Source organism: Drosophila nasuta, chromosome 2L, assembly GCF_023558535.2.
Source record: "Drosophila nasuta strain 15112-1781.00 chromosome 2L, ASM2355853v1, whole genome shotgun sequence".
NCBI lineage: Eukaryota > Metazoa > Arthropoda > Insecta > Diptera > Drosophilidae > Drosophila > Drosophila nasuta.
Genome location: NC_083455.1, coordinates 6,217,147 through 6,244,551, shown reverse-complemented (window position 1 = coordinate 6,244,551; position 27,405 = coordinate 6,217,147). Strand labels below are relative to the sequence as shown.

General features: G+C 37.0%; 2 protein-coding genes across 2 annotated transcripts in view; both read left to right on the top strand.

Moving 5' to 3' along the window:
* LOC132796828 (neuronal acetylcholine receptor subunit alpha-7) overlaps window positions 1-27,405 on the top strand; it is a 72,955-nt gene that overhangs the window by 4,222 nt on the left and 41,328 nt on the right. The gene's annotated exons all lie outside the window — the stretch shown is intronic.
* LOC132784915 (cell death abnormality protein 1) lies at window positions 6,039-7,208 on the top strand. Its single transcript, XM_060790821.1, has one exon. The coding sequence runs from the start codon at window positions 6,039-6,041 to the stop codon at window positions 7,206-7,208; it is 1,170 nt and encodes a 389-aa protein (XP_060646804.1).

Here is a 27,405-nt window from a genome sequence, read left to right as displayed (position 1 = left end):
TAAATAACTTGACGCTCGCTCAGCGCGTTTATTTGCTTTGTGTGACGAGGCCTGGGCTTGATTTTCATTTTCATTTTCATTTCGCAAATACACCCACACACACACATACACATACACATAGTCAGAGAGGGAAAGAGAACGAGAGAGTGGACACACTACATTCAGTCGCTAGACTGTTGCATATTAAAAGTGCCTCAGTTTCCTGTTGTTGTTTTTCCTTCTTATTTTTTTGTTTTGTGTCTTGCGCGTTGCTCATTTGGCTGACTAAAAATCTGGATCCTCATGCTTTCTTGCTCCTCTCATGGTCGCTATCGTAAACTTAGTACTTGCTGCGTTTTTTTTTTCATTAATAATATGACACAATTCGTGCAGCATTGTCTTGGCCAGCTGCGCCTGAGAGCACTTTTGGCTTTGACGCCTCCTTATGCTCATTATGCTCATTTGAGGCTTTGTCTTCTAGTCCCGGCTCTGGCAGCTAACGTCTTTTGCCTTTTCTTTCATCATTCATTCATGCAACATATACGCGCTCACACACACACATACACACACAGCAGTTAGGATACATCAGCAAATCCAAATGCAAACAGAGGCAAAGAGAGGACCAACAAAACAAAAGTGCAATATTCGTGTGGTGTATATGCGTTAGTGAGTGTGAGTAGGTGTGTATATGTGTTTGTATTCGAGTACAAATTTTAAATACCCTTCCAAAAATATTCATGCACTTTTTGCATAACATTTGTAGTCGAAAATATTTAAATGTTCTTTTAATCTCTTGAATAAAAAAGTGTAGCATACTTTTTGGGGATCAGGCAAAATATTCTTACAACCGTCATTTTAATGATTTTCTTCATATGTTGTGAAGTATATTCGATGGGTGCAGTATGCAATTTAGTAAATTGTTTACTGATTGAGTGTATTAAAACATCGGCCTTAAGTTTTTTGTTAAATTTTATTTGTTGACTGTTTGTTGGTCGACGTCCTTAATTATGTGCCAGCCAGTCAGTCAGCTAGCTAGCGAAGCCATGACTGACTGTCACACGGTGGCACAGTGAGTCAAAAGGACGCATGCACACATAGGCACAACTGCCAGGCTCTTCGGCGCTCGCGACTCATCGTCATCGTCGTCGTGTGTCATGTCGGAGAGACTCGAGACTAAAGTCCTTGTTGCGCTTGTTTTTATAGCTTGTGTTTGGTCGTTCTTGATGAGTGTTGTCGCCTCGCTGCTGCTGCCGCTGCCGCTGCTGCTGCTGTTGCTGTTGTTGCTGGTCCTTTTTGAAGTGCGCCGTTGTAGTGGGTGTCATGTCCGCTTAGTTGTTGCTGTTGTTGCTCTTGTCTTTTGTTGTTGATGTTTGCCTGGCACTTTGAGGCGACGCCGCCTGCTTACTGCTTATTTATGTATGAAGGACCTTAAACTTTCTTGCAAATGAAAATGGCCGCGCACAGAGATAAAGAATGCAAAAGAAAAAACAACAACATTTAATTAAGTGTCTAAATAACTAGATACTCTATAAAATGAATATGAAAGTATAAGTATCTACATATAATCCATAAAATAAAAAATATTTCATTAAATTATATGCGAAATATATTTTGTAATTAATAAAAGTAAATTAAAATAATTCAAGTATTAATACAATCTAGTATGAATTCAAATTTTTCTAATTCGTTTAACTGCATTAAGTTCTATAATATACAAAAAAAAAATAGGAATATATTTATTTCTGTAATTCTTGTTTATGATATTACAAAAATTTTAATATCACCGCATTGAAAAAAGAAAAATCCAAAATAAAATGAATTTTTTTGGAATTTTTCTTTAGTTTGAATAATTCAAAGAAAAATAACAATAATTAAAGTAAATAAAATAAAAAATAAATTAATATAATACAGAACTATTAAAATTCTTGTAAATTATTGAATATTATTAGGCTTAGATACATATAATACTTATTTATGTATTTACAATTTATAGAGAAACTTCTTCTGCCGATGATGGAGTTTGAGCATCTCAAGTTTCTTTGGTGAAAGTTTCTTCACCAGTTTTGTGTACACGGTACAAACAGCTACAAAATGGCGAAGATGCTTTTTAATCACAGACGGCGACGCAGTTTCCTACCAACCATTTGCAAAGTTTCTCATGTGTGTTTTTGTTGTTGTTGTTGTTGTTTTTTTGTTGCGAAGAGACAATGCGAACATTATTGTAGCTTGGCTGCGTTTCTCATAACCTTCGCTTCGAGAAAATGAGAAAAAAATTTAAGGTTAAAAAATATCGCTCTATTATTGTTGCGCCACTTAATTTAAAACTAAGCCAACGTGAGCTTGTCCTCTTCGCAAAGGTCACACACAAATATTAGAAAGGAAAAAGCAGAGCAAAAAGTTGTGCCCAAGTTTTGAGAATTCGGAATGTAGCATTAGTAAAAGGCGAATTGTTAAAAATATACAAAATTCAAATGCTGTATGAATTTGTATTAAATTTCAAGGGTTCAAAGAGAAATATTTTTGTTCTAAATATTCTTGAGAGAATTATGCACGAGTCAAGAATATTTTTCACTTGTTCAATGTGAAAAGTTAACAAACATAATACTTGTTTTTTTTTTTTAAACACACTTTTCTGAATATGTGACATAAAAATTGTAGAAGCTATTTATTGGTTTTGTCAATTTTTAAATGGGTAGCGGCTATTTTACACTCGACTGTTGCTTTCTTACTCGTTATTGGTAGTTACTTTTTTTAATGTACAATATTTGAATATTTACCTAAAAATTATAAGTATTTGTTATAACAAATATGAAAAGATTTGCTTTAGCAATCAGATATTAGAAATTCTAATGAAATAGTAAATTGTTTTGTAATTGGTATTTATATAATATGTAATTTACAAATAGTTAGTAATAGTTCTTTATATAATAGATCTATAGCGTAGTTCTCCCTCCAAGTGTTGCTGTTAGCAATTTCATTTGCATTTTATTACGCTACATCATCTGCTCATTATTGTGACTTATTTTAGACTTTTTACTGCTCAACTGAGAGAGGCAGCTAATTCATAATTTAAACGATTGCCTAATCATTTGGGAACTACTTGCACTGCCTGCCAACTTGGCGAGGATTGTGTGAGACACCTCAACACTTTGGTAGTTAAACTGTCTGTTCACATCCACAATCTATTCCCCCCTCCGCTATTCCCCCACAACCGCATCCCCCCTTTGCAATCCATTCGGAGCAGCTCGTTACGTGTCTGTGCATTGAGCACCAGATGTCACATGGGGTTGGTAAAAGTTTTCGACGCTCGCAGCTTGGATAATTTAACAGTTAAGCAGAAGGACACAAGCAGAGCGAGATAGAGATAGAGATAGAGATAGAAAGAGAGTGGGGGAAGGTGAAGGATATATGTAGGAATAGAGGCAAGCAAGGATGTTAAGGATGTACCTTTCGCTCTCTACGTGAGATAATGCAAATTTATGGCTGGCAATTAGCGGGTCGCGAATCGCAACCAAAGCCAAGGTAATAACTCAAGCGAGCGAACTTGGACTAGCTCAAACTTTGAGCCTAATTGCAGTTGGCGAACGTGCAAAATCTCGGCCAAAAAGCGCTATGGGGGAAGGCCAAAACGAAAACGAGGCAAAACAAGACAATGGCAAAACCAAAATTCAGTTAGCGAGTCCTCTAACCATTAATTATCAAAGGCGACGGCGACAACGTCGCATATGTGAGCTAACTGGAGCATAAGCCAGCGATACAAATATAGTTACAAACAGATATATATGTATGTGTGTGTGAGTTGTAGATACAAATATAGCGAGAGATAGATAGAGATAGAGATAAAAGGCAAAGGCAAAAGGAAAGGCAAATTCTGTGGATGCGGGCGTGGAAAAAAACACACACACAGACACACAATCCCTGACTGAGAACTGAGGCGACAACTGTTGGTGGCACATGCCCCAAGCACAAGCAAAGACTGTTACTGAAAATGTATCTAACAGTTACACTTTTCACACGCACTCACAATGCCAACGTGCTGTATCTGTAGCTGTGCGCAAGGCATCAGTTGCAATCTGACTTCAATTCAATTATTTTAGATTAGAATGTGACTGTGTCACAAACACGCACACACACACACACACACCCACACACTCGCACTCACTCACACACATGCTCTCACTTCGTTTCTATGTCAGCTGTCATTCATCCGTTCATATGTTCATTTTGTTGGCTCGCAGGAGCGGACAGGCAGATTGGAAGACAGAGCGCAGGATACGTGCCCCGTGACGCCTGTTTCTGCATTGACAGTTGATGCCTTGTGTCCATCAGCTGACTGTATGTGTGTGTTTGTGTATGTGTACATCAACTGTAGATGTGATTAAGCGAATTGGCAAATGCGAGAATTTCTCACCAGTTTTGCATAAAGAAGCGACTAAAGATGTGCTGCGAATTAAATAGAAAACTCTTAGTCATGTTAGACATTAATATCGCTTATTGTTATCAATATAGAACTCACAGCTGCGATGTCCGCCGTCTGAGCTGGTTAGTCATACTTAAAAGAGCCGAATGTTATCTAACTATTGAACTAAATCATTTATTTTTAATAGATAACATTAAGCTGTAAAGTCACCCTTAAAAAGTCTCGAAAAATGTTGAACTATTCAATTTATTATTTTTTTTATTAACCAACATTTATTAAAACAAAATAACAGTAAGAAAGCTGAGTGTGCTCTAGATGAGTGTGCTCTACTGTGAAATACGCGCTACCCATTTTGAATAAAAGGAAAACGGTACAAAAACTACTAAAATATTCAGAATGCCATATTTGGTATATCGATATCGATTTGCGAAAATATACCAGAATACATTCTATAATTTTTATCCGATCACAACCAAATTCTCTGAATGCATAAATGCTATAGTTGTTAATGTCTATACCAAAAATCATAGCTCTATCTCTTATGGTACATAAATAATTATTTTTGAAGAGCATTGATTAAATATTTTGAACAAATATGAAATCGTGAAATCAGACACTTTATGTTTTTGAGCTAATATTTATTAAATAAATATTATATATAATATATAATTCCTAATATAATATAATATAAATTGATAAAAGTGAATAATATGTACAATTTAAAATCAGTTTTCCAGATTGAATATATTATAACAATAATACAACCTCAGTCAATTCAATATATCACATTGGTATAAGGTTTCTACCTGATCTTTTTCTCTTTGATGTTTCACTCTCTTTAATTTTCTCTTTTCTTCTTCACTCTTGCATTTTCTTTTCTTTCCGCTGACCTCGATTTCTGTTTTCTAAGCAGGTAAACGGCAACATTACAGGTAGTTAAAATGTATTTCGAAAAGTGAGTTGAAAATTCATTTGTTGAGTTTTGTGTGTAACTCAAAGAGAGACATTTGACTATTTGTCTACTCAGATAAAATGTTTGAGCTTGACCTTATCGAATCGAAATAAATGCTTCAGAGTGCTATCCGCAAACGTCTCTTTTTCTTGTGACGCATGTTGGAATACAAATGTATCTTTTGCATTGTTCGGATGTAGCTATTCTACAGCTTATCAGAGTCTTGAATGCGGGCGACTTATGAAGCGGGCATTATGATAAACTCAAATCTCTGACCAGCATGCAGCAGTCAATGTCTCTGAATGCAGTCTCACAAAAACAGCTGATTGGCGCAGCCAACACTGAGCTACAAAACAGACTGAAATGTTTAAGATAAATGTATCTTTTATGCGAACATATTTCCCTTACTTCCGTGAAGAGCAAATAAAGTTTTCCCTACTTTGTTGTGAAGTGTTGAATGTTTTCCTCTACCTCCTGCCGATGCGCACGAACAACCCTCGCTTATCGAGAATAGAGCAAGGGTCGGTCCGGGACTTTATCTAGTAGCTGGCGGATGTTGTTGTCACTTCGAGGCGAGCATCGCTTGCCTGTCCCATTCAGTTGTCGAGCGAGCCTCAACTTGAGCGGTTCACCATCGAAGTCGAAGTCGAAGACGAAGTCGTAACGAAATACAAATACAAAAGAGAAATGAAGCAAGAGCTCTGCTTGTGGTTGTGGCTCTGCCTCTTGGGCAGCAGTGTGGCACTCAGAGAGCATTTCTGTGAGCGGAATGTGTCCGTTAGCAGCATGGTGCCCGTGAACAAGCAACGCACCATAGTGAAGCAGCCCTCGAAATGGAAGTTCTGGAAGAAGGCGCAAGAAATCACCGAGACCTATGCCACACATGAGGAGCAGATCAGCTACAAAGTCATCTCGGAATGCTGCCCAGGCTATCTGCAAGTGGCCACCGGACTCTGCGAACCGATCTGTGAGCGAGGCTGCCCCGCTTTCGCCAGTTGTGTGGCGCCACAGCGTTGCCAGTGCACCGCAGGCTACGTCTCTGCCATTAGTCAACGTGACAACAGCCACTACTGTGAGCCAGTCTGCGATTCGTTCTGTTCCGATGGCAGCGAATGCGTCGGACCCAACACTTGTGCCTGCAAGGAAGGCTATAACGCAGCTCCACCCGTTGGCGATGCTGTGAGTGCTCCTTGTTTGCCCAGTTGTCGCCTGAACAATGGCTGTGAGAATGGCAAATGCGACGAGGCAGCTGATATCTGTGTCTGCAACGAGTCTTATGCATGGAGCACGATTCTGCACGCCTGCATTCAAATACACTTTAGACCCATAACCGAAGAGCAATCAGTGGAGCAGCAAGAGATGACCACGATCAGAGAGCAGGGCATTGAGGAGCCCAGCAAACCAATCGTCTGCGAAAAGGGATTTGTTCTCTATGCAGGCCAATGTCGTGCCGAGTTCTTTGAGAGCAACGAGCTGCAGGTGAAGCATTGCCGCCTCACCGGCTGTGGAGCACATCAGACCTGCGACGAGTCGTCGGGCAACTGCACCTGCAACATTGGCTACTCGAAGGATGAACCCAAGGAAGGCGTCACCACGCTCACGTGTCATCGCAGCATCTTGGGCGACATTTTGAGCATCGATCAAGCTGTTGATGACGAAGATGAGATCAACTTTTTCACAATTCCCGTACTCGGCTTCTCCTCTGGCTTTCTCTTTGTGCTCGTCGTGGCCAGCTTGATTACGCGCATCCGTCGTGGTCGTCATGGGGGATTGGAGAACTCGGAATCTCAGCCGAAGGAAGTGCTGCATTGTGAATTCTCGCAGAAGACTTATGATGTGGATGAGTTTGTGCCATGAGCAGTTGGCATCATTCGCATGGGCTGTGCTAGTTGAAGTTTCATTATTAGTCGCTAAGTTTTTCATACTAAATAAATACACTTTAGACTGTTTATAGAAAAGTTTCGATGTTTTTTTTCGATTCGAGCTGAAAACAGAGTTGGGAAAGAGCATTATTTGCTCTTCTCTCGCTTTCTACCACGTTTATTGTGACTTCGCTTTTGAGCGTTTTTTTCTTCGAGAGCATACCACAAATGGAGAGGGAGGAAAGGCAGAGAGAGAGAGAGAGAGAGAGAAAAACTACCTATTCACTGCATTTGCTCTATTCTATTTTTACCTACCGAATTTATGATTTTCTCTTTGTCACCCTCGGAGAGGTCGTTTAATCTACTGCGTTGGTCGCTCTTTAATTTCATTTTCACTTTCGTCTCGCTTCATAAAAACCGAAAAAGAGAACAACGGAAAACGGAATTACCGACTGCTGGAAATACAGAAAATATTACTTAAGTCAAACCATCATAAGATTAAGATAATATTCGTTGATCGTTGTAACAACAAAGCATAATATCTCTATCTGCATTACATATGTTGTTGAATACACTTGTTTATAAATATATAATAATAAATAAGTTTTATAAGACTGATCGTATAAAGGCATAAATCTTTAAGAACTTCGAGTGAAATTGGAATTAGGAACTAAATTGTTCACTTATGTCTACAGCATTGAGCAGATATATACATATTTTTATACCCGCTACCCATAGGGTAGAAGGGTATTATAACTTTGTGCCGGCAGGAAATGTATGTAACAGGTAGAAGGAGGCATCTCCGACCCTATAAAGTATATATATTCTTGATCAGCGTCAACAGCCGAGACGATCTAGCCATGTCCGTCTGTCCGTCTGTGTGTCTGTCCGTCTGTCCATGTGAAACACTGGATCTCAGAGACTATAAGAGATAGAGCTATAATTTTTCGACAGCATTTGTTATGTTTGCACGCAGATCAAGTTTGTTTCAAATTTTTGCCACGCCCACTTCCGCCCCCGCCAATCAAAAATATCGAATAACAAGCGTAATTTAAAAGCTAGAGTTGCGAATTTCGATATATACAATAATAACTGTAGTAGTTATGATTCCTGAGAATTTGGTTGCGATCATATAAAACTTTTGGAAGTTATTAAAGAAATACTTTTGTATGGGCAAAAACGCCTACTCACTAGGGGTCTTAGTTGCTTTGGCTGACAATCTGGTATATTATACCGATATACCACATATGCCATTTGGTATATTTTTAGTACTTTTGCAATATTTTCGGTATATTTTGAGAATAATACCGCAAAATATATTGCTTTTATTTAAAATGGGTAGCGGGTATCTCACGGTCGAGTACACTCGACTGTAGCTTTCTTACTTGTTTCTACTTTATATAATAACTAAATTTTAAATTAATAAATGATGTGTCAAGTACACATTATAATACTATATGAGTCTGATTATTCTTATGTAGTTTAAAATAATGTTTTGCTGATCATTATTGAGTACATAATTCGTCGCTAATCTTTTAGAAGTATGAATTAAATTGATCTCTTACGTCTACTGAGTTTATAAGGAATAAGCAACAAATACGTGATAACATACCGAGACGATTATAAAGAATTTTATTATAAGCCGCTGAACTTCGTCATACATTCAAAGTTCGCATGTTGGAATGAAGATTGCACCCATTCATAAAGGAGAATACGATAAGGAAGTCACATAAAATGAAATGTTTTCTCAGCAGGTTCAGAAAGACAATGGAATTTATCTTTCATATGCAGCTCTCAACAATAATAATGAATGTGATAACTTTCTTTTTATCTACACGACTGAAGTTATGACTAAGAAGACAATTGACCCGATGTAAAAGATCAGAGCAGAATAAATAGTAATGTTTTTCAACTCACGAGTGCATTGATAATTATTATGTTTAAATCAGTTTTTGGGCACACTACTTTATTATTATTATTATACTATTTAGTAGATATGGTATATTATAGTTATTGTGCCTTATTCTGCTATTTGATTTTATGATTAGTATAGTATAGTATATTTAGTAGACATACGCATATCATAAAAATAAATACCAAATACACCTAAAATTGAGAAATCAATTAACCGACTACTTAGTAGACTATTATACTAGATGTAGTATGTTATAGAAAGACAATGTATTACTTAGTAGATATACTGTGATATAGTATATTATGAAATACTACTCAGCAGATATATCATATTATATAGAAGAACTTTTCAGACCAGACTTAAATCAAAGATCTGCCTTTCATATATAATAATAAAGCCGCAAGCCGAGTAAATTTCCGAAACTTAGGATGCAAAACTAACATATAGTTGAACCCTGTGTTATTTTTATCTTGAAAGTACAAGTTTAGATTATTTTTAGCATGTGTTTAGTGTGAGAAACACTCCAGAGAATTCAGCAAAGATGCTAAAAATATGAGCACAATGATTTCTTAAAAACTTGTGCACAATTTTGGAAGGAAATATTATGAACATATATGGCGCAGGCTCCCCGAGCAGTCATATGCACTCATCTGCCCATTACAGTCATATTATAAAAAATGTATACAAAACACGAGAAAAAAAACAGCGATTCGGAATGAAACAAAAACCAACAACTTAAAAGTGACTAAAAATATGGAAACACGCACACACACACAAACACACACAAACACAGAGCGCTGTCACTCTCGCTAATGTATGCGAGAGTTTTGGAAGCCAACGCTTTAATATCCTAAGCAATTTTTTATCAGCTGCAGATATACATATGTATGTATGTGTCTATATCTGTGAGTGTTTTGCTGTATCTACATATGTAGCGTGTGCGTGTATGTGTGTGTGTGTGTGTGTGTGTGTGTGACAGTAGCACAAAGATCTTTTTGCCATAATCGCTGCACATTTATATATTTTTCGCACTAAGCCAAATGCCAAATACACACACACATACATACATACACACGCCCATTCACGAGCTTTAAGGTGCGCAGAATGTATGTATGTGTGAGAGAAAGAGAGAGAGTGTAAGAGAGCGCTAGAAAGAGAGAGAGAGAGAGCAAGTGCGTGAGAGCGCGTGAACTTTGGCAGGCGTGCAAAATCTTAGAAAAAATATATAAAAATAAGCAAGAAAAAATTAAAAATATATATAACAGCAACAGCAACAACAACAACCAATTTCTGATAGCAACAGCAGGAGCAACAGCAACATCCTCCCTCTAGCATCCTCCCCCATCTCCCCTTTCCTCTCTTGGCTACCCTTCCGTTTTTGCCGCTGTCGAGCCTGCACATTTCCTGTGGCGTTGGCGTTGCCCTCAGAGCAGCAACAAGGATACTTAAAGCTTCTTTAATTTTTATGTTGTTTTCTCTTCTCTTTGTCGGCGCGTTGAGTGCGTCCCTCTGTGTGTGTGTGTGTGTGTGTGTGTGTGTGCTTCAGCCATTCTCTTTGATTGCTTTTGTGCGTGTGTCTGTATGCATGCCTTAGTGTGTGTGTGTGTGTTGGTTGGTTTGTGTGTTTGTATTGGTAACCTTTGCTGGCTATGCCAACATTTTGCGTGGGACGTTGCCCAAGGACATGGACTCGTTGCCTCGTTTGCCCCGTTTGCCATTTCGCTTCACTATTGCTCTGCCTTGTCTCAGCCTCAGCCTCAGTTTTTCTGTCTCTGTCTCTGTCTCAGCTTGCTCTTCTCTAACTGCTCTTGTTCTTTCCTTATACATATATACCTTCATATACTTATGTACATTTATTTCTTTTGTAGCATTTTTTTTTTTTGCAAAGCTGCGCTCTCTGCTCACTTAGTTATTTATTTATTATTTGTTGTTTGCAACATTTATTTTTGGTCCAGCCAGCACTAAAAAACGTGCCAAGTGCCAACTTGCTCAACCTGCATTTAATTGAATTAAGCCTTGAACAGAACTTCAAATTCTCATCCAACAGTCTCTGCTTCTATCACGTTTCTTGTTCTCAAAACTTAATTATTTCACGAGTCTTGAATTAAAAACACAACAATTGCAAAATCAGCATTTATGTATTTTAAATTTAAAATTATTCAGACCAGTTAAATCAATAAATTTAACAATACAGAAGTTTTGGTACCATGAATACTTTATGGGGATATTTTCAAACATTTGAATGCCGAAAACATTATTTATGCATATTAAGTTATTGATTTAGAGAAGTATTGCACACGATTATACTTTTGTGTTATTTAATGTTTCTAGTAGTACAGTTGTACAGATTTCTAACTTAGAAAAACAACCATACAAATTAATCTTTTTAAAATTCTTTATATTTAGCTTATTTTTGTTGGATAAAAAACATATAATATCACTATAAGTTACTGTAATAAATAAATATTTAATATCGTACAACAGTGAATGATATTTAAAGCAAATTCAGCAACCCAATCCAATAGATTGATAAATGGTTGCAGATTTCAGTCATCTTCCGAAGCCGTGGAATTTTATTGTCTTAGTTTTCGTTGCTTGATTTCGACACTATGTTTATGGCTTACTTTACGACTCCTGAAATTGATTTATTAAACTAAGAGCGCGTCGCAGCAGCAAAGGAATAAGGATAAAGCTGGCTTACAAAATTCCCCAGAGTTGTAGTTTATTTCAGCAATTTTTTCCCCTTTTGTATTTCGACTTGTTTTGCTGAGGTTGTTATTATGCTCTTTATGATTGCTGCGGCAGTTGAAAGTTGAAGTTGCAGTGATAAAGCTGAGGTATAAAAGCAACGCCCCGTTGCATGCTGGGGAATTTCAGTGTGTACTTGTTGATGCAGCTCACACACACACTAACACACACACACTTGTAAATGCAGCTGCAAAAATGCATTGTCAGAAAGTAGGTCGCCGCTGTGTGGCAGCGCCCAAAAAGGAAATGCAAAACAGCAGCAGCCATCAAATATTAACCACTAGTTGCACATAGCATTGGCAGCAACAGCAACAGCAACAGCAGCAACATGCCACGCCCCGCTGCCGCCCGATTAACAGGCGAGTTTTCGGATAGCTATTTTATGCGTTGAAGTTTCAGCAGATGCAACTTCAGTTTGCCACTTTGCCGTCACGCCCAGTTTAACAAGCAGCAACAGCAACAGCAGCAGCAGCAGCAGCAACAACACAGCTGACCTATTTTTGTCGCACGCACACTCACACAACAGATTTTCAAATTACTTACAGCAAAGCGAGAGAGATACACACACACAAATACGCAACGAGCGCTCAGAGCTGTTGAGTGCATTGCGTATACGACGAGTGCTCCATACCCAGTGAGTGAATATTCTCAGGTGTGTGTGTGTGTGTGTGTGTGTGTCAGTGTGTGAGTGTGCATTTCAATAACCATGGAAAACGTTGGCTGGCGTTTTTCATAATTTGCAAGCCATGTATCCTGCATTTTATTGTCAAGCTGTGGCAAGGCTACAGCCATCATCAGGCGCAGCTGCAATTAAACACACACACACACACACACATATTGCAAGTTAGAAGGTGTGTAGGAGAGAGGGAGTTGAGAGGGAGGCTGACTGCACTAGGCATACTCCTAATGCATGCGCCCTGAAGTATGTTAATAAGTTTCGCATTACAAATGCGCGCGGACTGAGTTGAGTTTGGGTTTTTATTTTCTGTTTTTTTTTTTGCCTCCAACTGCTTCATACAGGAAATGCTCATAAACTGCACTTTATATTAGGCTTCACATATGTATGTATGTGTGTGTGTGTGTGTGTTTGTGAGTATGCTGACATTCATAAACTGCCGCGGGTAAGTCGGCAAAAATATTCACATTTTTATGCTAAAATATTTTTGCAGCCTGACCTAAAAAAATCGTTAAATGTTTGAAAAGCGGTTTCGCTTTTGCTCTACCTTACCTCTTCCCTCTCTCTTTCCCTCTTTTCTCTCTCTCTCTCTCTGCTCAGTGTGCTGCCTTTTAGAGACCAAAGTGCCCAACCCACAAAGCATTTAAGTTAATGCACGTGGCACTCACACACACACACACACACACACTCATACAAACGCATATACACATATATTTCTCGAAATGCGACTTGACAGGTTAAAATGCTTTTGGATGCGAAAGAGTGAGAGTTCTCTGCAGGGGAATGGAGGAGATGGAGGAGGCATCTTGTTTGAGTTGAGCGAAACTTTGCGGTTGCTTTAACATTTATCATGCATACATCAGTTTCTAATATACACATATATGTATATAGTATATCTCGAAGTTATCTAGCAAGCATAACTATTTAGCAGGCAGGCAAACCAAATAGTTGCTCGACCAAAAAGTTTACAGCAAAATTTCGGCGAAAACATTTCAAACATTTCCCTAAGCCAACCAACAAATTCCGCCTCAGTTTAGAGCTAAAACTAGAAATGAACGTGTGCCACTGCTAATCCTCACTAATATGTTACGGTAATAACCGGTAAACCCTTGAAAATGAACAGGATTCGAGCATAACTTTTCTAAATCAAAGTGGTTTACAACCATTGTCTGTAAAATCAATGCTCCAACCAAATAAGGAATTTCCAAAATTAAACAAATATTATGAACAGATTAATTTATAATATTTGTTTAATTTTGGAAATTACTTATTTGGTTGCAGCATTGATTAAGTTAGTTATTAAGGTAAACAGTATTTAGATATTGTTTAAATATAAATACTTTTAATGTTTTTCTTTTTTCTAATAATATTTAATGAATTCTAAATACTGGCAGAATGAGACGTTTACCATTAATATTGCTCATCAGCGTCAACAGCCAAGACGATATAGTCACGTCTTTCTGTTAGTCTGTCTCGCAGACCATAAGCGATTGAGATATAAGCTTGTTTCACATTTTTTACCACACTTACTTCAGACCTCCCAAGTCGAATAAAATAGGAATAGCAATTCTATTTTTATACCCGCTACCCATAGGGTAGAAGGGTATTATAACTTTGTGCCGGCAGGAAATGTATGTAACAGGTAGAAGGAGGCATCTCCGACCCTATAAAGTATATATATTCTTGATCAGCGTTAACAGCCGAGACGATCTAGCCATGTCCGTCTGTCCGTCTGTGTGTCTGTCCGTCCGTCCGTATGAACACCTAGATCTCAGAGACTATAAGAGATAGAGCTATAATTTTTTTTCGACAGCATTTGTTATGTTTGCACGCAGATCAAGTTTGTTTCAAATTTTTGCCACGCCCACTTCCGCCCCCGAAAATCAAAAAAAAATCGAATAACAAGCGTAATTTTAAAGTTAGAGTTGCGATGTTTGGTATATATAATAATAACTATAGTAGTTATGATTCCTGAAAATTTGGTTGCGATCAGATGAAAATTGTCGAAGTTATTAAAGAAATACTTTTGTATGGGCAAACACGTCTACTTACTAGGGTTGTTGCTTTAGATGACAATCTGGTATATTGTGCCGTCTATGGTATATTTTGAATGCGGTACTATATCAATATACCAAATATACTATTTGGTATATTTTTAGTATTTTTGCAGTATATTCGGTATATTTTGAGAAAATTATCGCAAAATATATTTCTTTTATTCAAAATGGGTAGCGGGTATCTCACAGTCGAGTGCACTCGACTGTAGCTTTCTTACTTGTTAAAACTAGATCCGATTTATGGTATAAAAAATAATAACTATATTATTATTATGATTACTGAAAATTCGGTTGCCATTTCTGTATGAAAAAAATGACTAATTACTATGGGTCTTATTTGCTTTGCCAGACAAAGTAGTATTGAAATACTATATAAGTTATAGAGTTGCTTCTTAACTTATATGGCATTCGATATATTTTTGTATTTATGAGGTATATTTTCGATGTTATTGATGGCGGGTATTTTACACTCAAGCACTCTCGACTGCAGCTTTCTTGCTTGTTTGTTAATGCTTTTTTCAATTTTATTTTTGACAGCAGTTGACAGAAGGAAAATGGTGCTAACTACTTTGTAATAATTTTAATTCCTTTTCTAATCAATTCTATTGTATTTTCTTATTTGGGTTCTAATTTGAATTGTAAACAAAAATAAAGCGAAATGTATTTATTTCATTAATTATTATTATTATGTGTAAGATGAAATATAATGTTTAATACATCTTAAGACTAAAAAAATATTATTGATTACTTTAGCTTATTTAGTGAACTGTGTTTAAAAAATGTGATTAAATTTATTGTGTGGAGTTATCAAAAACATTTTTGAAACTTAATCTCAAAGAAATCTTAGTTCGTTGCTCCCATATATTTACTAAATAAGTTGCAATAATTATTATAAAAAGGTTTATGTAGTAAAGTTATAACTGAACGGAATTTTCTCCCTTATATTGTGGTTGTTATGCGTCATCTTGAAGTTATTAAGCACTTGATAACCCTGCTAGTTTGGTATCGGTGCTTGGACTTGGTCAGTTGTTTGCTTTTCTGTGTGGGTCTGTGGTAAAAGGCTTTTAAAGGCTGACTGCAATTCCCAATCGAGACAAGGAGACGGTGTTAAGTGAATGTTTAATGCGGCCATAATGGTTGAATGTGTGTGCCGTTAACACCTGCCATAAAGTTAAAGCTCAACTGCATTTGCAGCGAGTCGAGTGTGGCACAAAAAGGTAACTCCAGAGTGCCATTCTCATTCCCCGGAATGCGTCCCCGCACTCAAATTAACAATTTGCTCTGCGACTGCCTCAATTAGAAGATAAATGTTTGTGTATACCAAGAAGCTCGTTCGTTCGCTCGCTCGCTCGCTGAGCAAAAAAGGTTAACGAGTCCCTCACACACACACACACGTACACATACATACGTGAAGCACACATGCATATAAAATTATGCTGCAATATTTTGTAGAACAGCAAGGAGGAGAAATTGGAAGCCAGGCTGCCGGGTTGTTGCGGCTTTGGCCAACAGCTGCGCGTCAAATAACTCAACTGTGCGTTGAGGCGAGCTAAAAGCAGGCAAAGAGAGAGTGTGGAGGAGCAGGAAGCAGCAAGAGGTGGGTGGCAAGGCGGCATAGCTGGAGCTTGCCTCTGCAAATGTTTGTGCAACCAACGGTGAGGATGTGGGGCATGTCGCGCTTTTACACGGCAGGACAACCTCGCCTCGCCTTGCCTCGTCCGTCTTGCCACCGCGTCTACACGTTGCCTGATTATTGGAGCAAAAATTAATTGAAAATGTTGGTCAATTGCCTCGCAGGAAGCGTTGCCACAAGACAAGCCCCTGCTTCATCCTCACGCAGCCTTGCTCTGTGTGTATTTGTGTGTGTGTGTGTGTGTGTGTGTGTGTGTGTGTGTTTATTCTGCGCAACAAAATGTTGCTTATTACTTTATATTATTTATCCAGAGTTGCAACGAACTTTGCTGCACGCCGCGTTGCAAGGCGGCTATTTATAAATCATCCTTCCTCCCGCTTGGTGCAGCATTAATTAGTTTTAATGGAGTTTGAGGCAATCCGCGGATTATTGGAAAAATAGATAATGGATAATGTTGCAGCTGCCACATGCAGCAACTCAACGGCTGTCTTGCTTTTCTCTCTCGCTTTCTGGTTTTTCAACAATAATGCAATTAAACTATTGAGGAAACGAAATTTTGTGGCACATATTGCTCTGGGGGCTATTGCGACTGCTGCTGTGTTACTTTTCAAGTGCTTTCCTTTGTTGCATGCTTCATTATCCATTTGGCTGAATGGATTACGTAGCTTATTTTGTAAGCTCACTTCAACGATTAATTTAATTACATTTTATGCATATTTGAAGAGGACTTAAGTGTGCTCAAATTAAAGCTTTTCATTTCGCATTTAATCTGTAGTGAAAGTTTTCTAATTTATCTATAAAATGCCGCAATTATTTTCGTTAAAATCAAGTGAAAGGCAAATGGATGTCAACATGTAAATTTTGCCCCAGAAAATCAAAACTGAAATTGTATTAAATTTGTAGAAGAAATAATGCATAATAATGTTAAGAAAGTGATTTTATTTAAATAATAAATATTAATGGTTATACTTCGAGTAGAATAGAGTAGCCTAAATAAATGTTGTTTTAAGTATTTGTGTAGCTGGAAAGACTTGGTTTTTAATTAATAAATTAATTATGTATTTTACAAATTCAGATAATTTAACATTAATGTATCCAGTAGCTTTTAGTAATTGATTTAGAATTAGGTGACTAATGAAGTGACTTCTTCATAGTGAGTTCAAGTATTTGTAATGGTAGAAAGGCAAGGTTATAAATTAGAAAATAAATAATAAAATAAAAATGAAATTCTGAAAATTCTATATGAAGTAGTATATTGAAGTATGCTAAAGTATTAAGCAAATATATTTGCTAAAATCAAATAGATGTCAACATATAAATTTAGTCGTGGAAACTGACAAGGAATTGAAATCAGATTAAAGCAAAATATAGAGTGGAAATCAGGAAGTAAATAAAGTGAATTAATTAAAATAATATTTATTAAAAGTTGAAAATATTTGATTAATAGAGTGATTAAGATATAAATATATGTATATATATATACATCCTTGTAATTGTATTAAGACAAAGCATTGAAATTTAGTTACTGCAAATAAAAAGTAACTGCAATCGAATTTACACAGAATTTCTGGTATATATGAATATATATTATATGAATAAGTAAATATTCAATATATTTAATTTTAATATATTAAAAGTTGAAACAAAATTACTAATACAGTGACTAATATAACGTTTATAACGAAACAATGCGGAATTATTCATAAAATATACCGAAATAATATGCCACAAATAAACTTAAATGTATAGAATTGTATATTTGGTATATTGATGGTACTATACTGAAAATATAACATAGACTACAAAATATAACAAATTGCCGCCGCAGCTGTAAAAAAATTTGCTGTGCTAAACGGACAAATAAGTTAATAAGTAAATAAAAAAAAATTATGTAGCATAATTTAAAAATAAATTAGAAAAATTCAGTATTCAGCATAGTTATTCACATCTTCAAGTTTGTCTGCTTTAAAAGTCCAAAATGAATAAAACGAAGTGACGAGCTCATCCAAGTGGCATTCCAGGCACCGCAGTAAAATGAAGTGTGAAATACATTTCGCTGGCAATGAGCAATGAGTGCTGCACGTTGCACCAAATAGTTGAATTTATATCTGAATATGTAGTCATGAATATGCGGTGGGTATATACTATACAAGCAGATTTCTACATGACTGTGTATAGGATAATACAAACCGCAACTACAAAAGCAATCAAAATCAAAATGAAATTGCGTGCAGCTTCCAGCAACGTGCGGAACGCACAAAACACACACACACACACACCTAAGCACACAGAGTTGCCCTCGAAACTGAACACGGAGGACAAACATTAACATTTCTATGCGTGTTACAGCCTATAAGTAGGCAACAGAAAACAGTAGAACGAAAAAAACGAAAAAAAAGAAAAACGCAACAACACGCAGGCAGCGAAAGGAATTTCCAGCAGCATCCAGGGATAATACCAGAGTCGAGCTTTCGTCAGACTCGTGACTGAGCGCAGAGTGAAAGAGAGAGCGTAAGAGAGCTAGAGAAAAAGAGAGATGAAGTGAGAGAGGGAGAGAGAGAGAGAGAGCGAGAGTCAGTTCGCGCTCTCTTTGATGTAAAAAGGCACCAAGACTAATTCGATTTGTTGTTAGCAGACTCTTAGTGTTTGTGTGTGTAGGTGTGTTTGTGTGTTTGTGTGTGGTGTTGTGCTCGCTCTTTAAGTGTTTGTTTATGCGTGTGTTTTTTGGCTTTGGGCCCGCCTAATAAAACTCATTAAAAAAGCAGCAAAACACCCACGCGAGTCGAGTCGATTCGAGTCGAGTTGTCAGAGCCCACGCTGCGTATGTGGAATATTATTGTAACTCTTCTTCACTAGGCCGTTGGCTGCTGTTATTTCTAGTTTTGTTGCTTTTGCCATGTGCCATTGTCGTTATATATATATATATATATATGTATTTCGCATCGTGACATTTATTTTAACTTAATTTATTTTTGCGCCGTCGCTTTGCAAATTCTCTGTGTGTATTTTCCCATTTTCTGCGCATCTTCCTCCTCCACTTGCTGGCTGGCTGTTGTTGCCTTTTTCGGCTTTCGCTTTCGCTTTGCCGTTCGTTCATTTCGTTTATTTGTGTACATACATATTTATTTTTCAGCATCTCCCCCAAAAATATCCCATGCCAACGCTTCGATACACGCTTCCAGCTCATTTGCCGCTTCGACGACAAAATTTCAGTTTTCAGCTTTGCCTCCCACCACGAGATCAGCGCGGTAGTGAGGGGCACAAAGGTGGCAGCTGTGGATACAGAGGTGTACAAATATTGGGTACACTGATTGCTGTGGAATAGGCAGCGAGCTGGTGGTGTGCTACGGCACACGGCATGTGGGGAAAGGGGGGACGGAGCGGTGGTTGGATTGTACTGAAGTGTTTGTATGTGAGCAGCTTTAAGTGGCAGCAGAGCGGACGAAGCGATGCGATGCGATGCGAGCTTGTCAGCCATTGAAAATATGGGTCAAGTTGTTGCCGCCTGTGCTAAAAATTAAGTCGTCGCTGTCCGCGTCGCAGTCACAGTCGACGTCGCTGCCTGCGTCGCAGTCAACGTTGTCGCTGTCGTTGCCGTTGCCGTCATGGCAATTATTGCTGTTGCGCATTAAGGGTTAATCCTATTGCCTTATAGAGTACAGAAATAAATTTCTGAGTATGTGTGTGTGTGTATGTGTTGGACCCAGCATCCAAATGGTCGCCACTCTTGACCATTTTCATGCTGTTCTCCATGTTATTTTGCCCTTTTTGTTAGCTATTTTGTGGTTAGTTAATCGCCAACAAAATATGCTTATTTATGATTGCAGCTGCCAAATTTCATTTATACCTCGTAAATTTCATTCCACGATGTGCGTGCTTAACGCCCTCAAAGGTCGCGAATGCGTATTGTATTTTAATATTTATTCAGCTTAAAGAACAGGGCTCCAAGCTAACATAATCTAATCAATAACTTATCGGATTGTTGAATTTTTATAGCCGCATTAAATGATGGCGAAGATAGAATAAATCTATATATTCTCTTTATTTGTCTATATAGATTTTATAATTTTCATAAATTAAAAGTATTTGTCGAATTCTCTCTTCATAAAGAAATCAAGTATGAAAGCTAACCGTGAGATACCCGCTATATAAAATTATATTCTGTTTAGTATATCCATAGAGAGCAAAATATATTAGTCAAAGCCACAACAAATTAAAGTAAAATAAATTTAATAAATAAATAAATATATTATTAGTTAAGAAACAAGTAGCTCTATCAATTTAATCATAATTTAAAGTCTCAATTTAATATTAAGTAAAAGTTCAAATACAACGAATTAATTTTTTTAATGCAATGTTAAGTGAAAACCACAATTTGGCATTACTGAAAATTTTGGCTGAATTTTCACAGCATTCAGCAATGTCAATGCAGGTAATTAACTGCCTGAATGTTGCCATTAATGGCTTAAAAATCTGCTAGCTGCTATATTTATATACGTTGTTCTCACTCGTATCTGACAGTTGCAGCAACCATTTGGCAAGTGCAATAAACAATTGTTGAGCAAAGCCAAAGGAGAACCTCAAAGAGCCGCAAAAGCCAAGAATCAGTGAGAATGATAATGCATTCGTGGCACATTCATTATTTATGCGATGGGCTTTCGAATGATTTATGTTGGTTTGTTTGTTGACAAGCGACACAAGGCAACAAGGCAACAAACAGTTGCAGGCGGCAGGCGGCAGCACATGCAATGCAATTACAGGCGTGGCAAGAGGACAAGGCTGGGAGCTGGGTAGCAAAAGTGTCGCCAGTTTTTAATATATGTGCGAGCGTAGAAACATTCATATATGTTATGTATATACATATATAGTATGCAAAAACAACACACGCCCGATGACAACCACAACAACAGACAGCGGGAGGGCAACATAAACAGCAACAGCAACAACTTGACAGAAATTCCAGGCAACCATCGACAACGACAACGAATGCTGGCAAATATTCATGAGCTTGTCATGTTGCAGCCTCATAGATACCAACATCATAGCACTCAGAGCTCTACGACATCTCTTGCCGCCCACAGCTCGATGATGTCATAAACAACCATAACAACGACTGCCCATAAATTGTTTCTTTGCTGCATGCGCTGAAAAATAATTTATTTACATTTGCAATTCAAAAAGCGATGCCAAGCGATTGTTTTTTTGACCAAAAGTCACCAGCTTGACGACAGTGTTTAAGGTTCAATGCACCATTTTTAAGTATTGCATTCTATAAGCAGAGAAATACAAAAGGAAATTGAAGTGCAGTCGTAATTGGAGAGCTAAATGAATAGCTGATTAAGGCAGCCATTGAAAGAGATGCAAGAGAAAACCAAAAAATCAATTGAGATAGTTCCAGATAGCAATAATTGATGAGAGTGCTTACGAGAGGAGCGAAAGAGAAAAGGAGACTGCAAAATAGATTATGAGATTAAAAGCAAAGAAGATAAATACATGATGGTTGAATGTGAAAAGCAAAAGACAAGAATGCTAATGAATCGAATCGATTGAATGATGATGAGAAAATCGGATAGCAAGAGCTTGTGGTAACTGCGATTGAATAATAGTCACAGACTAAACAGAAGAGTAACCAAATTGCGATGATCAAGTTTTAATTTAATTTACCACTTCCCTCTTTTTCACCAATTTTGCGTCTTGATGTCCCCAAGCTATGTGAAATTCTTCCTCATATTTAATACGCCAATGTGCTGCGTATTGTTGTATTTTTTTGTGCTGAACTACATTTGCGGGTGAGCACAAAATGTGCCAAAGAAAATATGCTTCCAGCTCATTGACCAACGTCAAACGGGGACTCGGAGTTGGATCTTTGGCGACGCATAAACTATGCAATGCAGTGTCCTGTTTATGTGCAGAAATATTGCCAATTTAATGGGCCGCCCATGACCATAAAGCGACTGCGAAACACCGAAGCTAAAAAGCTTATGGCACCCACCACCACAATCCATTTTCAGTCCATTTTCAGCAACAGCAACTAAATAAAAAAACCCTTTCAATGCAACTAAACAGCAACGCAAAATAAACGAAATCTAGAGGGAGAGTAAAGAGGCGTTTCGTCTACTACATATCCTGTAAAAACAAGCTTAAGACTACCATATATATAATATATATTTGTAGTATATTAAGAATATAATTTATATAATGTGTATATCGTATAAGTTGCTGCAACTGAGGACTTTCACATCTATAAATCAACAATTGCCATTAACTAAAACCGATTTTTTAATTTGAATTAAAATGAATCTATTAGCTCCTGATAAGCACTCGAATTAAAGCTGAGCAAGATTTTGGAATTATTTTTCTGTTTTCATTGCAAAAATAAATTAATTCGTACGGATACCAAAAAACTAACGAATTTATGTATTTTTTAATACAACAGAAAAGGTTCCTAAACTCAATCTTAGCTCTAAAGTTAGCGCTAATCCAAAGCTTTAAGAATATACTTTAGTTATTTTAAAAAATTGTTTCAGCTTGTGATTTTGTCACTAAAAATTGTGTCGCAAACAACAAATTCCAAGAATTACCCATTTGTTTAATCTGTTGGAGCATCCAGTGTTTACACTGCGTATACATAATGTGAATAGAAATGATTCGAATGTTTAATTTACTGAGCAACTCTGTTAAATTATAATTAAAATTATAATAAATTTCAATTTTTACCTATTTAATTTATATTGATATTTATGTTTACTTAAATTATACTTAATTTATTTCTACGTTATGTGTATATTAGCTAATTTTATTTTTTTATCACAAAATTTAAATAATTGTCAATTCAAAACATGCATATCAGAATAAAATAATTTCTGATATTTAATTTATACTATTTTAAGTTTTATATTTGCTAATGTGAAATTTGAAATATTCCCATATTCCCAATAACTAGGAAGTTATATAAATACTTTCATTTTGTATTAATTTTTTAATATTTCAATTCTGATTTAGTAACGATCTTCAAGAAACTTTAAATGTATCTACGTATGTTATCTCATCAACAAGTCTTTACATATTAACTTATATTTTTCTTATTTTCCAAAAATAAGGATTCTAGGTAAATTTTATATTTAAAAAATATTTAAAAAAAAATTGATTCGATGCTACATTTGATTATTGCATATTAACAAGCATTTATAATAAAGAACTGTATTTAACAGTTGACAAATTTTCCACTTTATAAGATTATGTTTATAATCGTTTATTCTTTGGAGCCAATAATATATTAGCATTGGTAGTCCGTGTGAAATCCCTCTTGCAAGGGTATTAAGAAAGCACATTTGTCGATAGCTGTGTCGCATTCCCTTAGTAAAGAGCCGAGTATAGAGAGAATCCAAGTCCAAAAATAAATTACATGCCATAATGGCCAGAGTCCGAGTTTTTTTTTAGATACGCCCACACACAGACACACGCATTGAGACGCACACAAATACACATTCAAAGTGACACACTGGCGTGTTTTGTTGGCTGTGGCAAGATGCTATCTGGACACAGCCTGCGGAGGACACGTCGCTTTGTTCCACGTCAATTGGCTGCCAGCGTCCTTCTCAATACGCAGCTGAGAAAAAATTAGTGGTAGTGGTAGATGCTGTTGATGTTGGTAGCCGTTAAGAAATCACATAAAATATTGCTAATATAATCCTTTATAGTTAATTCGACAGGGCGATAGCAGAAGCAGAAAAGGGTTTCTGCCTGTTGTTATTTTTCTGTTGATTTTGCTTTTGTTGTCGTCGTTTAAAACGTTGACATTTTTTTTCGCTTTTTGTGTGTCGCTTTCCCATTGTGGGAATGAGGTCAAAGGGAGCTAAATGGACAGCTAAGGACATGACGCTAAGTCGAAGAAAAGTATGTTCGGTATGTCGGAGAATGCTTGCGCTTGTGTTTATCATTCGATAGTTATGGTTGTCATATAAATTGTAGCTTTAATCTCAGTGAATTCGATGCGCCTGACTCTGAAAATAATTTGTGGTTCGCTTTATCGATTACTCAAATACAGATATCACACACTTATCATTTTATAACAAGGCAGCTAAATGCAGTAGTTGCTTTATTTTAAATTCACTGTCCAAAATGGAAGATGCCGCAGGTGGCAGTTGGCAGCACAGTCAAGAGACTTTTTGGCAGATAACAATGCAGCAAACTAACATTTAGACTACAGTTGAACTTGCCAAAAATAAGAAGAAAAGCGCAAGCGAAAGCGAGCAAACTAAAGTCTGGCTACAATAGCAACTGACAAAGCTCGTGACATTTTCAACTGTTGCAAATGGGCTGCAAGTTGGCAGCAAATGGTGGCAAGTTGAAAGCGCCTCGGTCTGTTGAGCAGACATTTTATGGTTCACTTGGCCGCCACTTTTGGACAGGTAAAAAGGCAGCCAAGTTTCGTATGTTTTTCGTAGCTTGTTGTTGAATATCTAAAAATATTGCGCATACGCCGCATGTTTCAATGCAGCTACAAATAATTTTATTGCATTTCTGTTGCTCAGCCTAATCAACTGAAGTGGCAACCGCAGGTCATGTTCAAAAATACGAACGAGAGCCATTGACCCATTCTCGGTATTCGAGTAGCGTAATATTGATGTATGGAATTTCATGAAATTTCATGAAATTTATGAGATGGCCGCCGCACGAGTTGTGTGCGCATAAAATGGACGCCATTTTCGCACATTCATAGCACACAGAGAGAACAGAGCAAGCAAGACCGAGAGAGAGTAAGTGAGAGGGAGAATGGTTTTGGTAACTGGCTGCGTCGCATTGCAGATGTAGCCATTTTTTGAAGGCAACAACTGCGAGCTGACTCTCGACTGGCGCGTGAGCAAATTAATTTTCATCACCGAAAAAAGAAAATTCCGAAAAAATTCAAATATGGCAAGCAGATACAGTTCGAGCCATAGATACTGCTTAAAAATCAACACTTTATGAAACTCTGCATTTTAATTGAGAGAATTGAAAACTGTATTTTCTGGATGAATCGAGAATATCATTTTTAGAATATCTTTTATTTACAGGGTATGCAAAAATATACACAGCCACCCAAAATAAAGCAAAATGCATGGTGTAAATGATATGGCGAATACTAGAACTCTTAGGAAAGGTCCCAGCTCGGAGAGCTCTTCCTGTAGCGCCCTTAAGTCCGTTTGGGCTTTGCCTCTCTCTCGATGAATTATGAATTCGTTTTGTGTGCAGCAGCGGCAAAACTTTTTTTCAACCATAGCCTGCCGTTTTTTTTCGGCTTTTATTTTTTTTCTGTAAGTTTGTGGCTCGTTTTTATTTTGCGGCTAGCAAGAATTATGTGCAAAATGTTCTTAGCCATGTTTGGCTTGGCTGTTGTCGTTGTCGGCGAATTTTAGAGCACTGGCGACAGTGGCGGAAAATTAATATTTGTTCAAGTGGGTTTTAGGGATGTATATTCTTTTACGACGAAAAACATACTCGATGATTAACTGCGCGAATTTCACTCGGTATTATTTATTATTATTATTTTGTAACATTTATCGCGATATTTTTTTTTTGCATACGGCGCAAACAGAAACAGAAACGGATAGCTACAAACTGCAGCTAATTTGCGCAAATTCTTGTAAAATTCATACAATATAAATATATAGACTTCAAAGTAAAACGACAATACTTTGCTATTTGTCAGCAATTGAGTTATGCACAGAAATATTTACAGAAAAAATTGTCACAACTCATCGGGTTAGATATGTTAACATATGAAATTATTTGTGATAGAGGCGAACAAAGTCTTTTTGATGTTGTGAAACATAAGTGAAACCATTTCTACTATTTATTTGAATTTAAAAATGCAAGCAGCAACTGCGTAACTGAACTCTTGACATCAGCTAGTTGTTTTTCCATCTTTCTCAATCCTGGAAAACTTTTTATATCCACTACCCAAAGGGTAGAAATGTATTATAGCAATGTGTCTCCAGCAAATGGGTGTAACAGATAGAAAGAGGTCTCTCCCTGACCCTATGTAAATTTGATTTATTCTTGAATAGCATCAATAGTTAAGACGCAATAGCCATTTTCTTACTGTCTATCTAGATCTTAGAGACTATAAGAGATAGCGGTATAATTTGAATTAATTAATTGTAAAAGTTATTTAAGGAGTACTTAATACTTATGGTTGGTATATTTTGAATGGTACTACCATATATTTTAGAAATAATACGGCGCTGTTTTTCTTTAATACAAAATGAGTATTGGATATCTTACAGTTGAGTACACTCGACTGTAGCTTATTTATTTGTTTACAAAAACTTTTGTATACAAAAAAGGCCACTGTAATCGGGTCGTAATTGAAATCTAGTATATTTTGTACTCTACTAACTGTTTTTGACATTTTTGTTCTTTATTTCAATTTTCCACTACAACCACAAAGATGTTCGCCTTTCAAAAACAATTGACAGCGAGTCGCCTTTGTACTTGTGCTATTCTGCTTCAGCTAGGCAACAATGGACAATGTTCAAATTGTATGCAAAATGTAACAAGTTTTGTTATAAATATGCATAAGCTGATGTCAAGTGTCCTGCCCCAAATAGGAGATGCTATAAATGTCCAGAACGTGTCCATCAACGTCAACGTCAACGTGTGTGTGTGTCCTGCAAAAGTTTACTATTTGCATTTGTTGCACGTCATTGTTTTGGGCAGTTGCAGCTGCTACTTTGGCCATTTGACTGGCCACAGAATAGGCTGCAGAAGGCTGAACACTGTAGACTGAAGGCGTCCAGGATGCTCTTGTGTATTTATCGTTTTGCATACGCATTATTTATGAATGCTGAGAGCAAAGGCTGCTTTGCATGCAGCATTAAGTAGGCATCCAGACTGAGCTGAGTCCTGTCAAACAAGAACAAGCTAGGACTCGTTACCATCTCCCACTTTGTCTTTACCTTTCTCCATTCTGTGTAGCAGCTGCAGAAATTCCTACGAGTAATTGGCATGCAAAATGTTTTGGGTTTATTGTTTTAGCAAAACTAATTAGTTTGAGCAGTAATTGAAACTTGAACTCACCCATCTTCTTCAATGTTTTCACTTCCCCCTTCGAAAATATCAATTTTATAGCAGAGAACTAAAATGATTTTCATTAGCTTGCAACAATTTGCCTTCGAATTT